Raw genomic sequence first — 23,644 nt, 5'->3', positions numbered from 1 at the left:
ATTTTTCGAAAAAGTGGTGCTACATGCCACAAATTCGACTTGAGGTTTGTGCTCTTTATTTTCTTAATTTGTTACGTACACCGTCGAACTCGTAAAACCACCGATAATGCTTATGAGGGCAATTTGCATGTGTGTGAATTAGGGGGTCCGTGGGAGAATTTAAAGTGCCCTTTAAGTACTCAAAATAAACACGTTTATTAAAAATTTGCAGTGAAAAATAAGGTATTGATGATGGGAAAAAATCATTAGAATAGAGCTTTATTATGTGCGCAGGGCTTTTATGGCTGCAAAAGACCTTCGCAACTACAATATTAAAAGGTGAATATGTAATACAATCCCAAACTCACGCAATGTCAAAACATAGAAACATTTTTAGAACTTAAATATTTTTTACTACAGTACGTGAGGTTACATAACTTTATAGACAGATGTATTCTAATTATTTTTTACATAAAATATGGCTGGATATTTTATGTAAAGTCCTTCTTATATTTAAAAACCATTATACAAGATAGTATTTGATCTAATTCTACCTAAATCTATATATGTATGATACAGTATTTTTACCTTAAAGAAGTTTGGAGATTATATGTATATGAAATAATATTTATATACATCCTTCGTTATGGTTTAAGTATTTTTGCTGCTTTTTAACTATATTTTTAAAGATATTTTTAACTGTTTTTGCATCCTTATAAATGCTTCTTTCTTGAACTGTCTTCCGTGCACCAACTTTGAGCAATATACCTTTTTGTTTACCCTGTAAATTCAATTTATAAAAATTTCTAAGACATTGCAATTTTAATATTACTCCGGAGTTTTAGCAATTTACCCACATTCCAATGTGAAAACCTTATAGCATTGTTATTGTTAAGAATATAGCGAAACATCTCTTTAAATATTATTTGTCAAACAGCATCAACATCCCGTGGGACAGTCCAATAATTCAAATTGCAAATTAGAAATCGAGAAGTTTAAGAAATTCTGTAATACATTTACCCAAATACAATTATATTGAAAAAATATAATACAAATAAAAAAAACTCTTACAGGGTGTTTCAAATTGGCCTTCAATAAGGGTTATCAGAATGGCAATACTGAAAAATCCTTGTTTTATAATTTTTCTAATTTTGATAGATTAATTATTGGTCTTGAAACTGAAGTTAATCAATGGACTAGACCTAGAAAGTTTTATTTTAGACAGTAAGTTAATTTTTTTAATAAAGTTTTACCTACATATATGTACCTTATATATGTACTATATATATATTTAATATATGATAATAGCACACTATATTTAGGAACCTCTTTAGTCTTTAGCTTTGCTGAATTTATCAACAAACTCAATTCTAATAAACTTTAAAATCGAAAAATTTTTTTAGTAAAATATAGCAATGGCTGTTGCTATATTTTTAAATGTTTAAAAAAGAGTAATGTCTCTAAATTCCAAGTTTCTGATTACTTTGCTAGATGTATAAAGATAACGTGCAACAAAATTCAAAACAAGCAGTCTACACATCTAATAACAACTCTGTGTTTTTGGATAAAATTTGGCTGAATTTTATCCAAAGCATCTATCTAGAAGCAAGTTAGATCACAATAAACTAAATAGATTATTTTCAGAAATCTTTCAGGAAATTGTATCTTCACGTGGGATTATATAAGAATATAACACTACTATGTCATGATACAACGAAATAAGAAAAATTTATAATTAATGGCAGAGAGACAACTTTTCATTTATTCCATGCCATCTCTTCTTCACTTATCATGCTTTTCATAATTTTATAACGTTAGACCTTTGTTATTCCATCTGTAACTTCATCTTGTCTACCCAGATTTCTAGTAATAGAGAAGAAACATGTTAAATTTGGATTTAGTGACTAAATTTGCTCTGCAATTATATAAATCTTCATGCTAGATATATAAGATGGAAAAACCACCCATCAATAATAACTTGTGGCAATTATTATTGTCACTTTGTAAATTTTTGATAAATTTAATGGCGAAAACTCACACAAAACATCTTAAAAAACCGTTAAAGGGAATTCTAACCTACCGTAAGTAAAATTAGTTAAATGCGCATTCCGTTAGATGGCGTTTACCTGTTAGTTTGCGCTACCATTTATTGAACCGACCCCAGATAGCTGGTGCCATCTATCAATTGCAAGAAACATGATCGGTATCAGAAACTCTATATTCACTATTGTCAGGAACCCAAGCATGATTTTTTTTATTTCAATAAAAGTTATTCTCTATTATTAGTCTCTTGGAAACTGATCAAGGCAATATTACTTGTTAATGGTATTTAGATATAATATAATCCATCGGATGCAAAGACTTCTCTAAAGTACAATACTATATGACAATTTCCTGAAATATATCCTAAATTTAAATGGCAGAATCCTGCGAGTTCTATGAATACCTGCATATACATTTATTTACTAAGCCATTAAGATAGTTTAATTTGTACAAACGTATACCACAGTCTGGTTTAGGTAGGTACTTAACTATTGGCACACGCCTACATACGTACCCACTTACTTGAATTAAAGTAAAACTCTCAAGTATAAAAAGTGCTGATCACAGATTAGTACCCCTTTGTGACGTATCCATTAAATACGCCACAAAAGTGCATCTCTATGTGTGTTATAGTGTATATGGTGGACTTTGAGGAGCTTAAACTAGCCATTCGATAGTATACGATCTGACAATTGCTGATTCTGGTCAGACTTCAGTACCTCCACAGTAAGTTAGAGCGTTGTCAGACGAATGCTCTGCCTGCCATATCATTTTCCATCGCTAAAATTGGAGTTATGAGTTTCAATAAATAAAATTATGTGAAATTCACCTGTAGGAAACTGCCTGGAGTTACCGCAAACTTATATATAATATAAAGGGGAATGCACACTATCGACGAGGCGGTCAACACGTAACCGACATGAAGACTCCATGGTGGATATTTATATTCTTGACCCAACATTTCTTCATGATTTAAGAGAGAACAAACAAAAATTATCTGGAAATAAAATTATGTTGCTTTTAAAGATATTCACTGAATTTTAACCCACCAATAAGAAAACGGGGCTAATGTATTTCCAACATATCCTCCAGAATAAGCCTGGGCGTTGCCCGATCATCTTCTCAATATCTCTGGCAAAGTTGTCTGTCCCATATAACCAACAAACACCGGCAGCTTCCACGAAGACCACGAACAAGATGGCAAGGCCTGGCCCGTAGATATTTAGCATATTTACCAAATAAACGCCACCCTTTATATAAAACATGTTCAGAATGAGTAAGAGAGGTACACAGTTTTCATACATAAGTGGTTGTTGGCAAGGCACAGATGTATATCCCAAATAACAGGAATGCAACGAAGATTTCTCTGTGTCGACCTAAAGTTTTGGGATACTCGTCGCAAAGGGCTGTGATCATAGCTTCAAGCCCTCCAAAGGTACTATCTAAGCCTAGTGTGATAAGCATTAGGAAAAAAATCACTGACCAAAATACCGAACCACTCATGGTGGCAATGGCTTCTGGGTAGACGATGAATACTAGACCGGGACCTAAAAAACTTTGTTAATTAAAAAAAGTATTTCGTTACTTTTTTTTTGTTGTAACTTCACCTTCCAGTCCGACCTGTTCGATGCTTTTTTGTTGCATGTGAGCCATATAACCCAGCACCGAAAATATCACAAATCCTGCCAAGAAACTGGTCAAACAATTTATACTGCTTGTAATAACAGCGTCTCTATAGCAGTTGTTATTAAACTTGTTATAACTGGATAAGGCCAACAATGTTCCGAATCCTGGTCCCAAAGAAAAGAAAATTTGGGACGCTGCATCTATCCACACTTTCCTGTTATATAACTTATGCCATTCAGGAGTGAGATAGTAGCGGATGCCTTCTAGGGCTCCTGGTAGGGTCACACCTCTGGCCAGAAGGATTATGAGGACTACGTAGGGTGCTAAGGCTGTTACCCAGACGGCCTAAAATGTGAATTTTTATAGTTAGAAACTGAAATGATCAACATTGTCAAATGAGATGAATAATAGATATTAGACATAATCTGCCTTTTTCATATCTGTCTATCATGTTGGTGGTGATTCATCAAGAGTTGAATTTGCATTTCAGACAGTCTGTAGAGTAATTATTAATGTCGAAAGATTTATTTTATTCTTTTATGGACACATTTTATAAACAATTAAAAAGTCCTGGAAAAGTGATCAAAGAAAGAATTATGAGTAGAATTAGTCAGACCCGCATTCCGGCAGTTTGCTATGACCTTATAGTTTCTGCTATTGCTGTGTGAGAGCTAAATCAACATCGTATAGGTGATGACACCTATTGCAACATTAGGAATTGGTATAACAAAAGTTACTTTCGTCATTATTAAAAAACTGATGCAAAACAATACAAATAATTTAACAAACAATAAAAAAATAATAACAATAAGAACATGAGGTGCTTAAAATACTGGTATTGACATTCAAATCATGCTATATTTGGACTGTTGTAGATAAAACTCATTTATATTGAGGCAGAATTATCTGAAGAACTGAAAATAAATATGCAACTGTGGCTACTTCAAGCGAAAACTCCATAAAGCGGAAAAAAACAAAAATATAAGAGAAATATAAAAAGCAGATTCACCATATTGTTGAGAATAGAAACTGAGACCCTCATACTAATCTCAATAATTTTCCGTCGTCACATTGTTACGATTATTTTACAAAGACGTGGATTTGTTCTTTCATTATCAAAAGCCCTTACACTAATTATAATTTTTATTTCAAACTCTCGTTCACCCCATTCTTAGCTACGAAAATGTTGAAAAATTTCACAAATCCAATACCTTTCCAGTGCTTTTCACTCCTTTCCACAAGGAAAAGTAAACCAACACAAAGACTGAAAACACACAAACTGCCAGGGCCGGCTTTATAGGGCCCATTCGATTAAGGCCGTCTGATTTGTACTGTTCTAAAACCTCTCGCCTACAACATTAAATACAATAATGAAAAATAGGATTTTTCTCCTCATGAAGAAACTCACTCGAAAAACTCTTTAGCTGGTGTTGTGGCATTAGCCAAAGATCGTACAACTGTAACTGGATGACAATAAACAGTGTTCCATTGGTTGCCGCATTTGGTCCAGGGCAATTCTTCTGAGAAACTAGCCACCAGGTAGTAGACGGCCCACCCTATGATAGTATTGTAATACATGCCCATGTAGATGTCTATCAGGCAAATAGCATAGCCCACCCCTAAAATAAACGTGAGAGGATGTTTTCAATTAAGCACAGGTTCTAATTTGAAGTTGATGCACAATGGTACAGTGTTTAGTGTTTACAGTCCCGAAGGAGTCTTTTTGTTCGGTTGATCGCTTCTGTGTTTGCCCGATTGGCAAGTACATTAACGTTCGTTTGATACAAAACATCGACTGGAAATAATATTTATCTCCCCGTATTAGAAAGTACGATCAACACTCAACCCTTATCTAAATCTCTAATAAATACGGTATAAATATTAATGCAACTACATTTGAAGTTTTACCCCATTTATTTCTTTCGTAGGGGGTTTCCTGATAAACCGCCTAATGAATTGAACATGAAGTCCCGGCTGCAATTTCAATTCGGACTAAAAGGTTTCTGTTGTTTGCTGATTTAACACCGCTCTTTAACAGCCTGATGACTTCGATCGAAGAGAATCTTAAGTGCCTACAACATGAGGCATTAAGACGATTTTACCAGTAATGAAGGCAGTGGTTTCATTGTCTTTCCTTTTGAAGGTTTGGTCAGTTTTCGACTTGTTAAAGACACTTCTGAAAATTTGGACCGATGCAGAATTTATAGGATTTTTATAAATCAACTGGGATAAACCTCCATATGCCGTAATTAAAAAAATCCTTTTATTCATCTGTTTATAAAATAAGCTAACCTTATGATTATGACCGGTAAGTTGTAGGACATGTTTTTACCTTTCAAAGCAGGACAAATTCTCTTCCATATCGTCAAGCAACCGCTTCTATGAAACTGTCCTAAAGCTAGCTCCATGTAGAACAGGGGAAGACCTCCAAAAATCAGCATTATAGTGTAGGGGATCAAAAAAGCTCCTGGAACCGTTCAATATGTGAAGCTTTAGTAAATGGGTAAAAATCATTTATGCTGTTACTTTATGGATTCATAAAAAAAGAGTTTATTGATGGCTCCCAGAGAATTTCAAATCGCTATTTTCCAACGATTTTGAACAAAACGTCCCAAATTACCTATAGGTGTGGGCACAAGTCCGTGAAATTCAGGAGTTTTTATGCGGATCGTTAAAGTTTTATTGTTTTCGGGTCAATCAAAATTGGAGATAAATACACAATAGAGACCTCTATTTGCAGGAGAAACTTAGCTAAGTACGCTACATTAAGTTTCCATAATATTTATTCCAAAATATCTTTATCGCTTCCTTCATTAGTTGACATTCAGCTCGAAAACTCATAATCTCGGAATCTTTAGCTAAGTAATTCGATTTAACGTCTTTGAAACTCGAGTTAACCAAATCGTGCTCGATGAAAAGACTCATCGAGAGATGCTCAAATTTGCTTAGATCTCAACGTACACGACTAAACGTCTAGAAACATATCCATTTAGGTATATTGTTTCCCCAAATTTCATAATTTCATATGCTCGAATTGGTTTTGAAAGGGGCTGTTAATGGGTATAGCGGAAGATGATAATTCTAAAAGAAATATAATAATCTTGTCAATGGCTAAAAAGTTCATGAATAGACTTTTGCGTTTTTCTTAGGAAGTTTAAACCCCAAAATCCAATATTGCTCTAATATCCTCCTGTCAAAAGTAAAATATTTATGCAAGAGCTCCAGTTACACGTTGCTGATATCATTGTTGAGAGTCCTTAATAAAAGGCTGCGCCGAATATTAAAGGGGTATTTTCCAGGTCCTGTTCAAACAAATTTAAAGAAAATTTTCCGACGGCTATTGAACGAAAAACCACTCGAAAATAATCCAACCAAATCCACTTATCTGTAATTTCTCAGTCCGACGGGGTCTCTGTAAGAATAATGGAGGCTGCAATGAGTAAGGGAGTATTTAAATAGATACTTGATAGATGTAAATAGACATTAGAATAACATGTTTTCCTCAAACTAATTGAAAGGGACGTAGAGAAACGCATGTCAAATATATCCGTTTCTCTTAGTTTAATACTTGTTGGTCAAAGATGCTCGATATCCCTATACACATAGCCTTTGGCTTAATTGAATCTACAAGGGACATTTTTTAATATACCCAGAACACCTTATCTCTATTACGTTTTTTCAATATAAAACACTCTATATGCTATTGTGTTTTATAATTTTATTCATCGCCAAGATTGATTAATCTAACATTTAAATATTTCTTTTACTTTTCGAGTCATTTAGAGTTTAATGAGCGGGCATGTTTGAAATTTAAAATTAGTTTGTTTTCATTTAAGGTCGTGAATTGTGGAAATCTACTAGTCATTAAGATAAATTCACCGATTTGTGTCCATGTGCCTACCTCTTTTAGTTTTGGAGTAATTTGAAGTACTTTTTCCACCGTTAGCACGAAATCGTCAAACACGCGTGGCTGCAGATGGTACCAGAGTACGAGGTCGTATTACCGGTTAGCAACACGACGACATGTGTCGCCATGTGTTCAGTGCCAGAATGTCTCTATGTCTTTTTATTTTCTTAAAATTTGCATTCACCATTGTCAGGAAAATTTTCATTATTTTAATCAATTGATGGTCCAAAAGTTTTTCTACTGATATTGCCTGAAAAGAATGTTAAACAGGCACTCAAAATCCATCTCTATTGCAAGTTTTAGCAATAGTATCGAGATTTATTTATTCCATAATGAGGTGGAACTGAGAGATGGTAATAATGAACGCTTTGGGGTAGTAAAGAATCATTTCTCCAACTGTCACCAACGTACAAATTTACCTCAAGTTTAGTTGGGCGGAAATGTTTTAATTTACTAATAATTACATTCACATTACTAGTTCATGTTAGAGTCATCAAATAAACTGAAAACAGACGCTATAAGTAATTGTCTACGTTCTCTAGGCCAACCTGCAATAGCCAGTGGTGGTGAAAGTCTATGTCTAAATATACTGTAACCTTGAATGAAATTATAAACCCATTAATCTAGAGTCTGAAACGTGGGCTGAGCGCTGAATGACGTTCGTAAAGATGAATGAAAAAGATATATGGTTTTAATAAGTACATAAATACTCTACTTTGTTACTTACCTCCACCATTTTCGTAGCAGATATAAGGAAATCTCCATACATTTCCCAAATCGACTGCAAATCCTATAACGGCGAGCAAAAACTCCACCTTTTTGTTCCAAGTTTCCCTTCTTCTTTCCGGCGTTAAACCAACGACTACCACTCTAGTAACGTTGTCCTTGTTAGGTTTATAGAGATTTTTAGTGTCTTTACTGGTACCTGAATCAATGTAAATCATACCGTCTTCAGTTATAAAATAAAATAATTATTATTGCGATTAAAAAATATTTTCATGACAGAATGGCGAAAGATAATCTTTCCTTTTCAGAAACTGAATTAAATTAGTTCATACCATAAGTTTTGCTGGGTGATTTTTTGAAATTATTTTCGGGGAAACCATCGCCACCGCTGTTGCTAGTAGGGGTGGGACTCTTGGCACTATGGTTGGTTTCAGCCGCATATTGGGTGTTGTTTTGGTTTTCAGTATCCTCGGGGGCTGCCATCTTCATTTAAAGTGTTACTAGTTCCTACAGTGGAGTATTACATGGCTGAAACAATCATGCAAATTAAGTTAATTTGCAATTTTTATCTTCAAATAATTCCATTTACATCACGCCACTGGGAATAAAGCTATTTTTGCAATTTATTAAACTGCCTCCACCTCTAGAAATTTTCTTTGAAAAAAAAACCATCTATCATGGAAAATACGAGATAATCTATTTTTAAATTTCAAACGAAATACAACTGTCCACTTAACGTTCGTCGTTTTACTTATTGGACCATAACACTACCGTCGGCTATATTTAGCACATGTCAGGCTGGAATTGACCATTTTGTTTGAAAAAAGTCGAATTATGATTATGTTCCAACAGTCACCTATTACAGGTAATTTGAGAACTAATATCGAACTGGATGCTCCAGCCCAACAGTGTAAAATTACATCCGAATTATTGATTAATGCATTAGGGAAGAGCAATAAACATTACCAGCAAAGGTTTCCGCGAAGTGATTAATATGATGAAGGGCGCTCCTTCTTTTAGTGGAACCGAGCAGTTGTTTACCAACAAGTAATAGTTACTTACAATGGAAATGCGATTATGTTTTCACTATCAGAGAATAATTTTTCGAATATTTTACAGCAAAAAGGGGAGATAACGACTATAAGACAGCTTCCAAGTTATAATGGGCTGAAGTTGCAGTTCTCAAGAAGACGCTCACAAACGAGACCAATTTGACACGTTTCATTTTTGAGCGCTCAAGATTTTTCAGAAATTTGTTCCATAAAATGACTTCTGGGTATATTTGCTGAGGTTTCTGTTCTTTAGATGATTCCTAATATAAACCAGAATGATAGCTTCCGGATGCCAAGGCAAATAACCGCGTCTTTAGTTTGCACTTTCATTCGCTCTGATAGAACTTTGCTCCATATTACACGAGGTTGTAAGTATTCAAAAACAAACATACCGGGCGTATGAAGAGGGGAGATGTACTAATCAACAATTTAAGTATTTAAAACTGATTTGACAATCGAAGTAAAAAAGGTGAAAAATCAAAGCATTTGTACAATGTTCTAATAGCGCTAAAATGTATTTAGAACCAAAATTTTTCTGCATTAAATCTCACGATTGCCAACTTGCTTCCGTCTGAACAAAGCTTATATGCGACAATTTCAGAGAGAAACATTATCCGCGTAGAGCCACCCCTTTAACTTTACCCCACGAAGACATGAATAAAATTAAAAACTGAAAAGAATGTATAGTTAAGCACTCTTGAACACTTCTCATGCTACTTCTATAAATATCTATCAGGAAAGAAATAGTTTGAAACTCTTAGGAACCCACGACGTGTTGAAAATTTAAAAAGTTTCATAAAATCTGTTGGAATGTGTTTTTTCCTACGAAACTTCTGATACTTTTCCCTCTTTTGTGATTTTCCAAAATACTGTCTAAAAAGTTTTTTGTGATTGACGAAACATCAGACTGACTGTGATTAGTAACTTTCGATCTAGAAGTTCTCGACATTCCTCGTAAGTTAGAACGTAGAATGTTTATTAAGAACTATGGCAATATCGGTTCTCCTAAGAAATTTCATATTTTAAAGGCATTTTGGGGATTTCGGATAAAAACTTCTGGTACTGTTTCCTCAAATTAATTTAACAGTTCGCCCCAAACTTCCCCCGTAACTGAGGATGTCTACCCCTTACAGTGTCCCAATCTATAACTAAAAAGTGGAAATACCCTGTAACTTTTTCGCTATTTGATATAAACATTTGACAAAATTGCGCTTTAAAATCTTGCACGCTTCGGAGGTATGAAACTAAAATACTTTACTGAGGGTTGACAATCATCATATACTGAGGAAAGATGAAGAAGAGTAATGATTTCGTTAGCGAGGAGCGAGTTCCTATGAATAACTCCAGTTAAAGATAATAAGAAGAAAAGGAGAATGAGAAAATTCGGGAAGAATCGGAGGGAAAATGAAGGTGAAATAATATAGGCAGAAGGAAACGGCGAAGAGGAAAAGAATGTAGTGAGAGGGATAAAAGAGAAAATCAATAAGTAACAGGAAGACTAATTTTTGTCAATTAAGCGTCCAGGAATATTCATTTGACGAAGAAAATTTTGTCTGATTGAACCGTTCTCTTAAATTTTTAATTCATTTAAAAAACATGCCAAAGTTTTATAGCCACTCCATATCCTGTATATTATGTAACACTCGTGATTTTCGCGAGATAGCTTTCAATAGAATTCAAAGTGACGATCTTTCATTACCTGCATATATCTAATACCAACCCTTACCCATATATCTAGAATATCAAGGGCTGAAAATCGTTTTAAGGCGAATGTTTGAACCCGGTTCAGCAACACCGCTCGATGAGATCTCACAAAGCTTCCTTTCTTTAGAAGATCGCTGAAGTGTAAGCAGTGCCCATCATAACAGTTATCTATGATAGGATTCAAAATTTGTCACTTGTTGCGCATTAGATTTCTGAGAAGTTGTAGTTTTACAGCTTACATGCGGGATAATTGTGAAATTATGCAAATTATGAATATGTAAATGCAAAAAGATGCTTTTTAAATCAAAAAACAGATAAATTTGGGACAACGCTTAGTGCCACCCAGATTGTGTTTACAAGAAGAATTCGATATGTTTGTTCAGAGGAAATCGTCACATTTCTGCTTTAGAAAAGATTATATTTGATAAAGCTGCATTTGAAATAATTCAATATCGGTATCTTTACCAAAATATCCGTAGAATATAACAAAAGTGGAGCTTTTGAGATAAATTTTCATAGATAAGAACCAGAAAATTTTCTTAAACATAAAATTACATTGAAGATAGTCCTATTTAGCTGCTTTTGCGCAAAAATTCAAAGAATTTTATAATAATCGTAATGTTCTAACTATTTTTCACAAAAATGAATCAACAAGCCCACGCTTTATTTAAACTCTACATTATCATACCTTTTTATCTTGGCGCCCTTCAATCGGGTGGCATAGCATCTCACTAAAGGGTTGAATTTGAGCACTCGATTGACGCCGAAACGGCCACTGATGTTGGACTAATCCAGCCTAACTGGATTCGCTCCTGAAGACACTTTGATGGCACAACTGTTCCAGAGTTTGTTGATCGACATGCGAAACCTGCGCCTCTGCCTCAAGAGGCTGGAAGTTTCCTTTCATTGGTAGACTTTGGCTCCAGAATATGTTTTTGCTAAATCTTGAGTGGATGTTTAAATGTGTCCAAGAAAAAGAGGCGGATTTTCGTGAGTGTGTTCGTAGGTTACTTGTGCTCAGCAATAAATGTAAATTACAACAGCCACGTGAAAAAAATTCTTTAGACTTATTTATGGAAATAAAATTCATACATGCGTCTTTACCATCTTTTGATGCAAGTTTTTGAGAAAAAATATATTTTATCCCTACCTCTAAATGATAAGGCATCCGTAAAGATTCCTTTTGGGTATGCACAAATATCTTTCTCAAAGACATTTCTGCGATTAAATATTTGTAAAGAAGAAGCAAAATTAAGCCCTTGTCGAAGGGAGCTCGACTAGAACATGAGAGGAGATTTTAAAAAATTACTGCAATTGCAAACACTTGAAAGTATATGAATTGCCGGTAAAGTACCTTTTTTATCAATAAAAAGTATAATAATGAAGATATGTACTCCTTCAAATAATGATTGAAGGTATAGTTACAGGATTTTAGCAGCAATGTATGAAGGCATTAATCTTTGAGATGCAAAACCTATTGCAAAGCACCTAAATACTCAAAGACTCACAGTTTGGCCGATTTATTGCTTGAGCTATAGCCTTGCCAAAACGGGAATTTAAATATTTTCTTTGATTATTCATCTTTCTATCACAGTTACTCCTATTTTTTAGTAGATTTGACGTGTGTAATATATTTTTTATTTAATTCGAAATCGCCATAATAACCAGAAAACTGCACTAAACATCGAAAATATTTTGCAAATTACTCGTGCATGTTTTAAACGAATTCATACAGCCAAATGGCACCGTATTAACAACAAATTTTGAATTTTTTAAGCGCATTTACCATAACATTTTATTTTACACTAAGGTATTTGTGGCAATACTATATATGTAGTAATTTTCATATATTGTCCCATTTTGCTTCTTGACAACTTGGTGCATATTGATTTAAAGTAACGTAACAAAGGTGCTTTGATATAACAAATTAATAAAGCCCTAAATCCAACAAAGTAACAAAAGTTCTTAAATGTTTGATAAGCTGCTTAATTAAAACAAGATACATTCGAGACCGTATTGAATTGAGAAAAGCACACTGAATATAAATTTAATGCGTTAGGACACAACCAATAAACCATAATGTCTAGAATATAGAATGAATTTGTTCGAGGTATTTGGGTTGTTAATTTTGTTGGAAGAAATAATACAAGTTTATGCCACTAATTGGAACATTTAATATATTTTATAAACATTACAATAATCATCAAACTAATCAATCGCGAAAAAATACTATACGTGCGTACAAAGAAGGAAAACAAAAGCTCTCTACCTTCAAACTATATGTAATTACAACAAAACGATGAAAAAAGTTATTTGTTTATACATTAAAATATTGTTAATTTGTATATAAGAAAAAATTTCCTTTTGTAAGTCTAGCAAATGTTCAATTATTATAATAGGACAAAAATAATTACTGTAATACAAACCGTAAAGTTTATAAGCGTGGGGACATATTTTAAAACTTTCAATCAAATAATTATCGTTCGCATACGATTAAAGACATGAACGATGCGTTTCAAAGTGCACAAATTCATCGCAAAGACCAAACATCAATGCATTCGTGTAATGTTTTTATGGAAAAACTATTTTTACGTTAGGCCCTGGTGCTTAAAATTTTAAATAATTGAAAATTAATGTTATTTGATACAAATAAATTACCAGGAAATACACAACACCCCCTTTATCTTAACTAAATTATCGATGAAAAAATATCTTCCATCTGTTAAGAAAAAAAAGAAATAGGAAAGAATATTTTTCTCCTATATTATTCCTGCCCCACTTAAGCAAGTACACGTCCCACTTGCTTTTTTTTCTCTTTAAACAATGTCTCACATTGCACAATTGTTTGTTTTTGGCTTTAATTACGAGACAATATTTCACAACTTACCAAATATCTTTGTATAAAAGTAGCAATAGTATCTAGCTCTATACTGGGTGTCCTAGATTATCTGTAACAGCAACGATCTGAAAATCTCATAGAGATAGAAGAACGATTTAAACATAAAATTTATAAGATGTCTGCAAAAATATAGTTTAAACATATGTTTAAATATACGGCGTGTTTCAAAAAATTGCAAGAACATTCAACTCTTTCTTTTAAATGAAACTTCCGTATATGTTAACATTTAACTTCCCCCCATCTTATAAATTCTATATTTAAACCATACTTCTCTCCCTACAAAATTTTGGAGTAATGTCACATAAAACATGGGACACACAGTATCATTGCGCAATTTTGATATTAATTTCTTAATCTTGTGCATTTCAGGCGATTCTCCTTTCTCAGTCTCCTTTACACAATAATTGCAATTTTTTCTATATTGAACTGATAGGAAAGGAAAAAGCCTCATGCTGGTTTAAATTTTAAAATAGAGCAAGGTTTGTACTCGTATTCATTAGGAAAGTCTGGTTAAAATAAAGTTGTCTAAACTTAAAAAATATATAGTTTTAGCTTTTTTGCTTGCGACTAAAAATCGTCTAAATACCCAAATATATTATGCTAAATTCTATTTGTCTTAAAGAAATATTCTCTCGAGTTGGAGCTTTCTCCAGCGATCAATAAATAAAATAATTCAATTATTCAATGTTCGCGAAATTAGTCTGGCATTCACTGCTGGTCCAGTGCTCTACAAGCTCAGCCTCCATAGAATCCAAGGCTTTTTTAGAACTTTCGGCTAAACTGGAACGGAGGAGCCTTTTGTTTGCTTCTAAACTCTGACAGAAAAATTAAAAGTTGATTATACAAATTGGATATTTGTACTGCATAAATAATGAATAATCAAATCGCAGAAATTGTACATTTTATCATCATTCGGTACAGCTGGGTTTTTCAGACAATCACCCAGACAATAAATTATAGATGAAAATCCAGAAGAAAATTCGCACGCTTAAAATGAAAAAGATGGTATAATTACTTGTTTAGATCCTTGAGCAACAGCCGCCACCGTACTGTTCAAGGTATCTTGGTATTTTTCAGGCCAACACAGCCTCGAAATCAGTCCGCGTCTGCAGGCTTCATCAGCGGTCAATGTCTGTGACGCATATAGTAATTCTCCCGCCTTAAAGTCAATTTTTACTAACTCTACTTCCACCTAAAACTATTTACCAACGTACTAGGCCGTAACTGGACACATAGGGAACTGTCAATAAAAAGCCCGCCTCTGCGACACTGCCTAAAATAGCATAGGAAGTGTTGAAAGTAGCATCATCGCTGGCAATTACTATATCAAACAACGGCAGCATTGTTACTGCCAACCCTGAACATTGTCCTTGAATTCCGGCCATCAAGATTTTTGGGAATTTTAATAGAGTACTTAAAAAGTCCCTGAAAATCGGTGTTGATGCAGAAAGAATCACAATAGTCATATTGGGTGGCCAAATAAGAATGGCTGCTGATTGTGGTGCTTTAAAAGAAACGTTGTTAGTAAAAGTTATCCATCGCTTAACATAATTCGAGGACGAAATTGAAAAGAAATTCAAATATTTGTATCTTTTAGAAATATCTGAAAAACCAAGAATATAAATATATCAGAGTCATTCTTATTTGATAACCTGGCAATCGATCGTGAGTAAAAATCTGTCCACTATTGTAACAATAATATAACCAAAAATGCAAGACAGTTGTGTGTTATTATAACGTTAAAACACTGTACCTACTCAAAGATTTGTGGAAAACTCAGAAAAATACTTTCGCAAAATGTATTTTGAGACAAGCAATCTTTAGATGTTATGTGATCAACTGAAACAAGCAAACACTTGTTTTGAGTCCTTTAACTCTTACGAGTTTTCTTCCAATCGACCATACAAACTCACACAAACACAAAAATAATAACAAATAAATATCAATGGTGAATGTGATGTGAGCTTGAACAATGCTACAAAACATAGGCTTACTTTACTAAGACTGCCAGTTCTTTGGCGTTAGTTTGCCTTCTTCCTTCTTTATCCGAAATAAGCGATCTATAATCGAGTCCCTCACTGAAGATGCTTTCTTTGCTCGACTTAATCAACACCACGTTGCAATCTCTTTCCGTAGATATCTTGTTTAATGCGGTAGTTAATTCGCTTAAAAGCTTAGAAAATATAACAAGTTATTCAATGTTATAAATCATTGCAACTGGAACTCACTTCCGAGGTGAAGTAATAGCTACTGCTACCTTCACTGTGCAAATCTATAATGATGCTCTTATTAATTTTCTTAATAGTGAAGGTATTGAAGTGTCCTATTCGATTTTCGGCCCGTTTTTGCGATTTCTCCTTTTCCTGCGACCGTTTTGGTCTTTTAATCTTCAGCGGGTCAGTAGTGGTACTGACAGGAATCTTCTTTGATAATTTATCTGTTGATAAAAGAAAGACAATTACTAATACATATATTTATACAAAATGTTTCTAACATGACTGTACAATGCGTGGTCAAAAATTACTGAATCAAAAATAAGGCTGTCTAGATAAACTTACTTATATACAGTGTTGTTATTAATAGAAATTACAAATTCTGGACAATTTAGTGAAGAAACAGATGTCATTGCAGAATCGTGACACGATGCTTATGGCTTTTGCTCAAAGATAATTAAATTTATAAGCTCTTATCCATATATTACTCAGTCCTTGAAGTTAAGTTATTAAGTTTTTAAGAGACTAGGACAAAATGTTAAGGTTTACAGAGACTTTATTTTTGAGACTGCCTTTATTTTATACATATGTATATTAATTATGAACATAAAGTATTTAATAAAGTATGAAATTCTAAACTGGTAATGTTTTCGAAAAACTTCAAATTTCTTTTTGGATTAAGTTCTCTTTGCAATAGAAAATGTGTATTTTACTTTGTCGGGGTATGTTTACATGATTAAACTACAACTTTTCCCCCATTTTATTAAATCTCGAAACAGCGTATAGTACCTCCTATCGGGTATCGTTTCTCAGACCGATCAATCGTACCTTTACAAAAAGCAAGTAGTAAATTTTTGTACGTTTTCGCACTGATATCACTTTGTAGATGATTCATTCGAATGTTGGCGCGGCGATGAACAAGGTGTTCGTAATACGTGCTGTACAAATGATCGGGATAATCGGGTTTACTTTTGTTCTAAATATTCGTGAGGTACTCCGTTAATACATTCATCACTTAGTGAGGGAAAGTAGGCGGTATTTAATCGTCATTTTGTAAGTGAAAGTGAATGTTGCTAATGTGACTCTGGCTCACACTTTTAATTCTCGGGAGTGAGTTTTGTCAGGTCAACGAAAACTACAAAATTATAATTTTAGTTGAAAGTCGAAATTATTTGCATCTTTGGCTCTTTTGAAAGGTTTTCCGAAGTATTTTTGGGCGTAGGCGAAGAATGAAATCGTAACTTGAGATGCTTCATGGACTTTTAAAACTTTTTTCAAGAATAAATACTGTTTTTTTTTTAGTTCAACTCTCATCTGCGTACGCCTCTACTTTAAGTCAAAATTAATTCGAAATTCAAACTTTTTTGAGAAACTCTTTCAGGAATCAATAATGATTTTTTTCCAGGAAGGAAAATTTAACTTTTTTCATGAAGTAAAGTTTAATTTTTGCAGGAATTAATATTGATTTTCCTCACAAACTAATATTGAATTCTTGAAACTCCGTGCCATTTTTAATATTTGCACGTATTAAAGAAGATCTCGCTCACGTCAAAACATACCAATTTATATAGTAATCTTAGTTTCAAAATTAGTGAAAATTGATAAAAGTGTTAAGCAATTATTTCTAAAAAATAATGTATTACTTTGAGAATTTTGAACCCTGTAGCGGTAAAATGAAAGAACTTTGGATATAGGTAAGTTTGTCTTTTCTGGAATACCTTATTTTTAGTGAAACATTGAACAGTCATTTCAGGAACATTCTGTATAATTTTAAATTATATTATTATATAATTCAGCAATATGAGTGATAAAATTGATCTAGAATTCAGCCATCTTATTCTTACCGACGTAATCAGATTCAGCAGAATCCTCTTTGAGAAGCAGCATAAAGACAAAATATACAAAAATTATATACATTTACTACAAAAATTCAAAAAATCATTTAAATAGACCTAATTTGGCATTCCATTTTAACAACATCCCTGAATAGGAAACATTCTAATTTACTTAAAAAATCGGGCTCCTTGACAGTTATAATTTGTTTATAAATGGTAGGCGAAGAACTTTTTTTTTAATTTTGTTGAGACTAACATATTAATACAGCGCATTAAATGGTTATAAATTTCTTACCTTCAGTGCCGTCAAAATCAAGACTACCGCTTGTATCCTCGCCACTCGAAATCGAGCTGCTGGACCTGCGCCTCACCAAATAAGATGTTTCATTAGTGAAAGAAAACCCCGGAGAAGGTGGTGGAGAGCTTCTATAACAAATTTTCATTGTACGCATTTTTAACACCAATAAATTTAAATTCACACCTTGCAGAATCTTTTGACTTCTGTCTAGTTATTCCGACATGCACCGGCGTCGGAGCAAGAGTCGATTTTGAAGATGAACCGGGCGAAATTCCCGCTTCTTTCTTCCTCAGAGACTTCGGTGTTTCGGATGAAGTTGTATTCACTAGATCGGATTTAATTTGATTGGCCTGAAAACCCGTTTTAATTAGTAGTAACAAAAATTAATCTACAGTTGACGGTTATAGAAAAACCAAATCCTCATGCCTATGCTAGTCGGATTGTACAAATTTTCAAATAAATCTTACTTTTTTAGCCAAATCCTTTAGAGTTTTGTCCACATCCATAACAGTCTTTCTTCTTTTCTCCTCAATCGGATTCTTCTTTAAATCGTATAACATTTTAATGGCCCCTTCATCTCCCAGTAGTTTGTCGACCTCGGACATCGATTTAGGTTTCTTCTGTTTTGAAGCCAATTTAGACGTTTCAGGACTGTGTTTCTTGTCTGTATTGTCTAATTTCCGAGGGGACAGTTTATCGTCGCCTAAAAATACAAGTGCGGGAAATTTTTACACAATTGTGGTACTACATATATGTGCACAAATGACTCCGAAAAAATCGCTTTTAAATTTTAGAAAAAATACTCTGTGTTTAACTAAAAAATACCTTTCTTCTCGGGTTTGGACTTTACATCCGCAGCTGACTTTTTCGGCAAGTCAGCTGACTTAAATTCGTTTTTTGAATAAGCAGTTTTTTGGGGTATCTTCAATGGTGACGGCGAATCAGTCTTGATGGCAGCCATTTTTGCTCTGGGAGCCATCGACTCATCTGGATCCCAAATTACCTTAAACAATTGTATAGTATAACAAATTGAACTTAGTGGGCCAGGGGCAAGTGAGGAAATGTCTGCAATATGGCAAAGAACACACTAGGCTAAAGTGAGAAAGCTTTAAAATAAAATTGGAAAACACATATTTTACCTTTTTCTTAATTACTCTTGAACTTTTTGTAACGTAAGCTGGACTTTTAGAAGCGGTTCCAGCAGTATCTACTTTAACTTCAGTTGAAGGCACATGGGTTTTCTTCGATGGTGACGGAGTCGAATCAGGAACCCCCTCACTAGATTTTCTCTTTCGGGAATACGTTTTCAAAGCCACGTTTACCTAGTAAATGCAATATGAAGCTTTTTCCTTACGTTAAATTATCTAATAAGATGTATATTTATTAATATTGTTGCTATATTTATTTGGACCGAAAACTAATTATTTTTAACGTTCTACCTTGATTTGAGGTTCATCAAACTTCAAAGCATTAGCTTTAATCGGGTTTTTGGGACCTTGTGGTTTGGTAGATGGAACCAGTTTATCAGTCGACGAGGAAACCTTCCCTTCTGATGTACTGCTCACCCGGTCTTTTGAATACATCTAGAAATCAATAATCTATAAAATTATGTTTACAAAACCTAAAAAAATATAACCTTATGTTTGTTGCTCTTTACATATTTGGTTTTCGGCGACAGATAGGGCAAGTCCTGAAGTTGCTGCAGTGCAATTTCCCTCTCCAAATTCTTCATGTTTGTCTCATCACTGGGCGTTGATTCTTTATTTTGAGGATTTAAGGCAGATATTTCCTCTGAATCGCCATCACCTTTAAGCAAGCTTTTAAAATCTCGAAATATATTGAATTATTATTTGAACCTTCAAGTATTGCGAGCAAATCAGAATCGTTATCGATCGCCACAGACGCCTTCTTTTCACTGTTTTCATTCCCATTGCTGTCCACCTCCATTTCTTCGTCCTAAAATTTATTTTCTACATTTGCTTAATTGATGTACAACTGATTAATTTACGTCAGAAACTTTGGTACTGCTACTATCGGCCTTTCGGCTGGATTTTGCTTTTGAATTCTTTTTATCTGGAGCAATTTTCTGTGCTAACCTTGAGGTTAGTTGGCGACTAAATGATATATCTACAATAGAAGTTTACATTATATATCATCGCAGATAAACATTTGAAATGCAATACCCTTCTTCTCATCTTGTTTCTTTTTTCCTCTTTCAATTATTTCCTTCTCAATTTCGGCTTTTGATACAATCTGACTGGTCAGGTTTCTGTATGGTACTTTAACACCCAATCTAGAGTTAAGATATTATTTAACTTTCAACCCAATCAATAAGTTTCTAATCATTGTTAATTAAAGTATCATTAAAAATTAGATTATTTCGATTCCCAATTGGCTTTAACGTAAATAGCAACATTACGGCGTTTAATTGTTATTCACATTAACTCACCATTAGCCTAGACACTTGTGACGTAATAGGAGGTACCCATAGTTGTTAATTATAACATTGAAGACCATTTATTATGAAGGAAATCACCATTCTTGGTTCATGTTAATAAAACTAATAAATATATAAAAATTGTCCGTTATTGGGTCTTACCGGGGCTTAAGAGTTTTCCCATTGACAAAGTTTTCTACAGGTTTATTGACGTCACGGCCTAAGATATGTAGAGGAATATCGGATTTCGGTTTTCGACCTCTTGGACGCGGAGTCGACACTCCCTAAATGAATATTAACTCGCATTTATAGCCTATACATACTTGTACTACTCACAGTTTCTGGAACAATTTCTCCAATTTCTTGACTGCTATTTGCATCCCCAACATCTTCCTTAAGGCTTCCTTCTAATTTCAATCATAAATAATTAGAATACAAATTAAATTATTAGTCTACATGGTCTAACCTGTAGTATCTACGGTCTCCGTTTCTTCAATGGTTTCTTCAACTATCTCACTTTCCTCTATTTCCTGATTAGTTGCTGTTTCATCTATTTGTTCCATATTATCAGCATTTTCAATTTCAACTGCAGGATTTGACTCCAATTCTTTGTGAATAAATCAAATTGTAAAAACTTTAATACACATACAATTGGCTTACCTCGTTCTAAAATGATCGAGACTGATTCAGTTGCAGGTTCTTTTTGTTCCTCAGCAGCTTCATGTTGAGTTACACCATTATCTGTTTTATCTACATCCTTTCCTAAATTATTTAGTGGATCTGCAGATAAGGCTCCTGAAGGGGGAGGTGGACTTGATGCATAGTTGGTTTCGCCCTGAGATTCAAAGTTAAGTTTTAAAATTTATGCCCTTGTCCCTTTGCATTAATTACCTCATTTGAAGTTGCAGTAAAATACGTATAAGTGGTAGTGTCAGATGAGTAGGTTTGTTGCTCACTAATGGCTTTTTCTTGATTTGTTTCAGGGGCATAAGTTGCTGGCTCCATTACATAACTGGTTGACTGGAGGAAAAGCACAAAAAGAATAAGATTGGAAAGAATAAAATTGTATAGGTTTTTGGTTAAAATACTTAAGCAATCTGATTAAAAATCATGGTTCAACTACTTATAGCACTTTTCATTGAAAAAATATCCAATTTAAACAATTTTTGAAATAAGACTTACATTTGAAACATATTCAGTCTGATTAACAACCTGTTGAGTATTACCATCCCCATACTGCTGTTCATATTGATAGTCAACTTCTTGAATGTGTATGTTTTGTGCTTCAGTGACATGAGTAGTGCTATAAGTCTAAAATTGTGCAACAAAAACAAAATAAATAAAAAAAAACCAAATCAAAAACTTTGAAAATCCAACATAAAATATGGAATTGTTGTGAAAAAACTTTCGAATGCAAATTGATCAATCACAAATAATCAATTACCTGTGAACTCAAATCCATGGTTGAGGTTTGATCATTTGCAGGAATTAACTGCCCCTCTGTGGTGTAAATGTATTGAGTTCCAATGTTTTTCTCATTCAAATTGCTTTCAGCATAGGTTTCTACATGAGGTTCCACAACAGTGATTGAAGTATCCCCTGGTTCTTGCATTGTGGGTGATCTGATAGGCTGTTCAGAACCTATCTAACAATGAAATTTTTTAGTATTTTTTTATTTTAAGTTTTTTAAACAATTATGAAATATGTAAAGTTATTTACAAGGGTACATCAAAACATAGGCTGTTCCTTAAAGATGTGCTAATGTGTTAAGATGTACTTCCTTGAGCTATTTTATGAAAAAAAAAAAAACATGAACTTAGTTTTGCTCTTTTTGCAAAAAAATTTAGAAATAGTATGAGAAATAAGGTGAATACAATTGGAAATTTTATGTATCGCTATAGATCCCTTAGGTACATAGCTAGCCATGTATTTTTCATTATTATCAATGCTAACATATCACCAAAAATATCAAGTTAGGATATTGTGTGATTCCTGAATGGATCCCTAGCAGAGTTCTTGAATCACAGCTTAACCACCACTCTGATAATCCTGACCTGTATATTATGCATACACATGATGTTTATGTTAAATTGCTGTTATTGTGACAGGAGTGTATTTGTTTTGAATATCAAAATTTATCATATTCAAGTTTATGTGTAGTAAGTTTAAGACATGATTCAATAATTTTGCTTTAGTTTAGTTGTTTATTAAAAAGAGAATAGTGGATAGTTGCTTGGTGTCCTCAACTAAAATTGAGATAAAACATTTAAAATAGTTACAATACAATGAAGTATATTGAAAGATACTTAATGCTTTTTTGAACACTATTTATTTAAAAAAATGTTGCTCCAGGGCAGTATGCCTTCACCAAACAGGAAAATAAACAACCAAATCAACACTACAAATTACCTCGTTGCCGACGACGAATCCTCGTAAAATACCTTCTCAAAGAGACCAAATGAAAGCACTAGGTAAAGGCTCACGGAATTGAGAGGAAAGACTGCACAGTTAACTCAAAATTCGTTTAATAATTGTTATGCTACCTTTAAAAAGTAATAAAGAAATAACTCTTTTATAGTTTACAGTCAGGAGACAATTTCGGCCATTTCAATTTCAGCCATTTTCACAATACGTCATCGACTTTCTTCTTTTTTCCGGTACGTTATTAAACTCAGAACAATGTTTTATCTCATTTTTTGACAAGCTAGAGTGAGATGTGGTGATGTCAAAAGAACTCTGGATCTAATTATCGAACACTATGCTATGTAAGCCAGGATAGTGAAGCCACACTACAAACAGTCCCAAATAATTTGACAATCTCGTAGTTAGTCACAGTTGCTTGCCAGTTAGAGTAAGGATTTTGGTAACATTTTGCTGGAGTGGTAAATCGAAACGAGTTTGAAATATTTTGGCCAAAACTTTTCT

At 33.6% G+C, this 23,644-nt stretch overlaps 2 protein-coding genes across 8 annotated transcripts; both read right to left on the bottom strand.

The window, feature by feature from the left end:
- Nucleotides 1-176: 176 nt before the first annotated feature.
- On the bottom strand, nucleotides 177-11,897 carry SerT (Serotonin transporter). Of its 2 annotated transcripts, XM_066292439.1 has the most exons (12): nucleotides 11,726-11,897; nucleotides 11,060-11,205; nucleotides 8,614-8,809; nucleotides 8,283-8,480; nucleotides 5,981-6,115; nucleotides 5,057-5,267; nucleotides 4,860-4,998; nucleotides 3,630-3,993; nucleotides 3,325-3,569; nucleotides 3,072-3,272; nucleotides 2,852-3,019; nucleotides 177-2,802 (listed from the first exon to the last, which is right to left on the bottom strand). In XM_066292439.1, exons 3-12 carry the CDS (start codon nucleotides 8,768-8,770, stop codon nucleotides 2,728-2,730), a joined length of 1,893 nt encoding a protein of 630 aa, XP_066148536.1. In that variant the 5' UTR covers nucleotides 8,771-8,809; nucleotides 11,060-11,205; nucleotides 11,726-11,897; the 3' UTR covers nucleotides 177-2,727. The 2 variants fall into 2 exon arrangements, with proteins under 2 accessions (XP_066148536.1, XP_066148535.1); XM_066292438.1 differs by lacking the exon at nucleotides 11,060-11,205.
- A 1,290-nt stretch (nucleotides 11,898-13,187) lies between these two features.
- Nucleotides 13,188-23,455, bottom strand: LOC136344363 (muscle M-line assembly protein unc-89-like). 6 transcript variants are annotated; one of them, XM_066291744.1, is made up of 24 exons: nucleotides 23,129-23,455; nucleotides 22,164-22,364; nucleotides 21,902-22,030; nucleotides 21,611-21,739; nucleotides 21,380-21,554; nucleotides 21,186-21,326; nucleotides 21,056-21,126; nucleotides 20,882-21,003; nucleotides 20,466-20,575; nucleotides 20,291-20,409; nucleotides 20,139-20,238; nucleotides 19,919-20,088; nucleotides 19,722-19,865; nucleotides 19,422-19,604; nucleotides 19,108-19,285; nucleotides 18,750-18,985; nucleotides 18,466-18,632; nucleotides 18,280-18,407; nucleotides 17,994-18,020; nucleotides 16,165-16,373; nucleotides 15,931-16,109; nucleotides 15,151-15,361; nucleotides 14,952-15,095; nucleotides 13,188-14,751 (listed from the first exon to the last, which is right to left on the bottom strand). In XM_066291744.1, exons 2-24 carry the CDS (start codon nucleotides 22,329-22,331, stop codon nucleotides 14,614-14,616), a joined length of 3,378 nt encoding a protein of 1,125 aa, XP_066147841.1. In that variant the 5' UTR covers nucleotides 22,332-22,364; nucleotides 23,129-23,455; the 3' UTR covers nucleotides 13,188-14,613. The 6 variants fall into 6 exon arrangements, with proteins under 6 accessions (XP_066147841.1, XP_066147840.1, XP_066147837.1 ...); XM_066291743.1 differs by having other exon boundaries at nucleotides 18,280-18,410; nucleotides 21,056-21,123; nucleotides 23,129-23,453; XM_066291740.1 differs by having other exon boundaries at nucleotides 18,280-18,410; nucleotides 23,129-23,452.
- Nucleotides 23,456-23,644: the final 189 nt, after the last annotated feature.

Source organism: Euwallacea fornicatus, chromosome 17, assembly GCF_040115645.1.
Source record: "Euwallacea fornicatus isolate EFF26 chromosome 17, ASM4011564v1, whole genome shotgun sequence".
Classification (NCBI taxonomy): Eukaryota; Metazoa; Arthropoda; class Insecta; order Coleoptera; family Curculionidae; genus Euwallacea; species Euwallacea fornicatus.
Note: the sequence above shows the minus strand (reverse complement) of the source record. Positions and strands in the feature narration are given on the sequence as shown.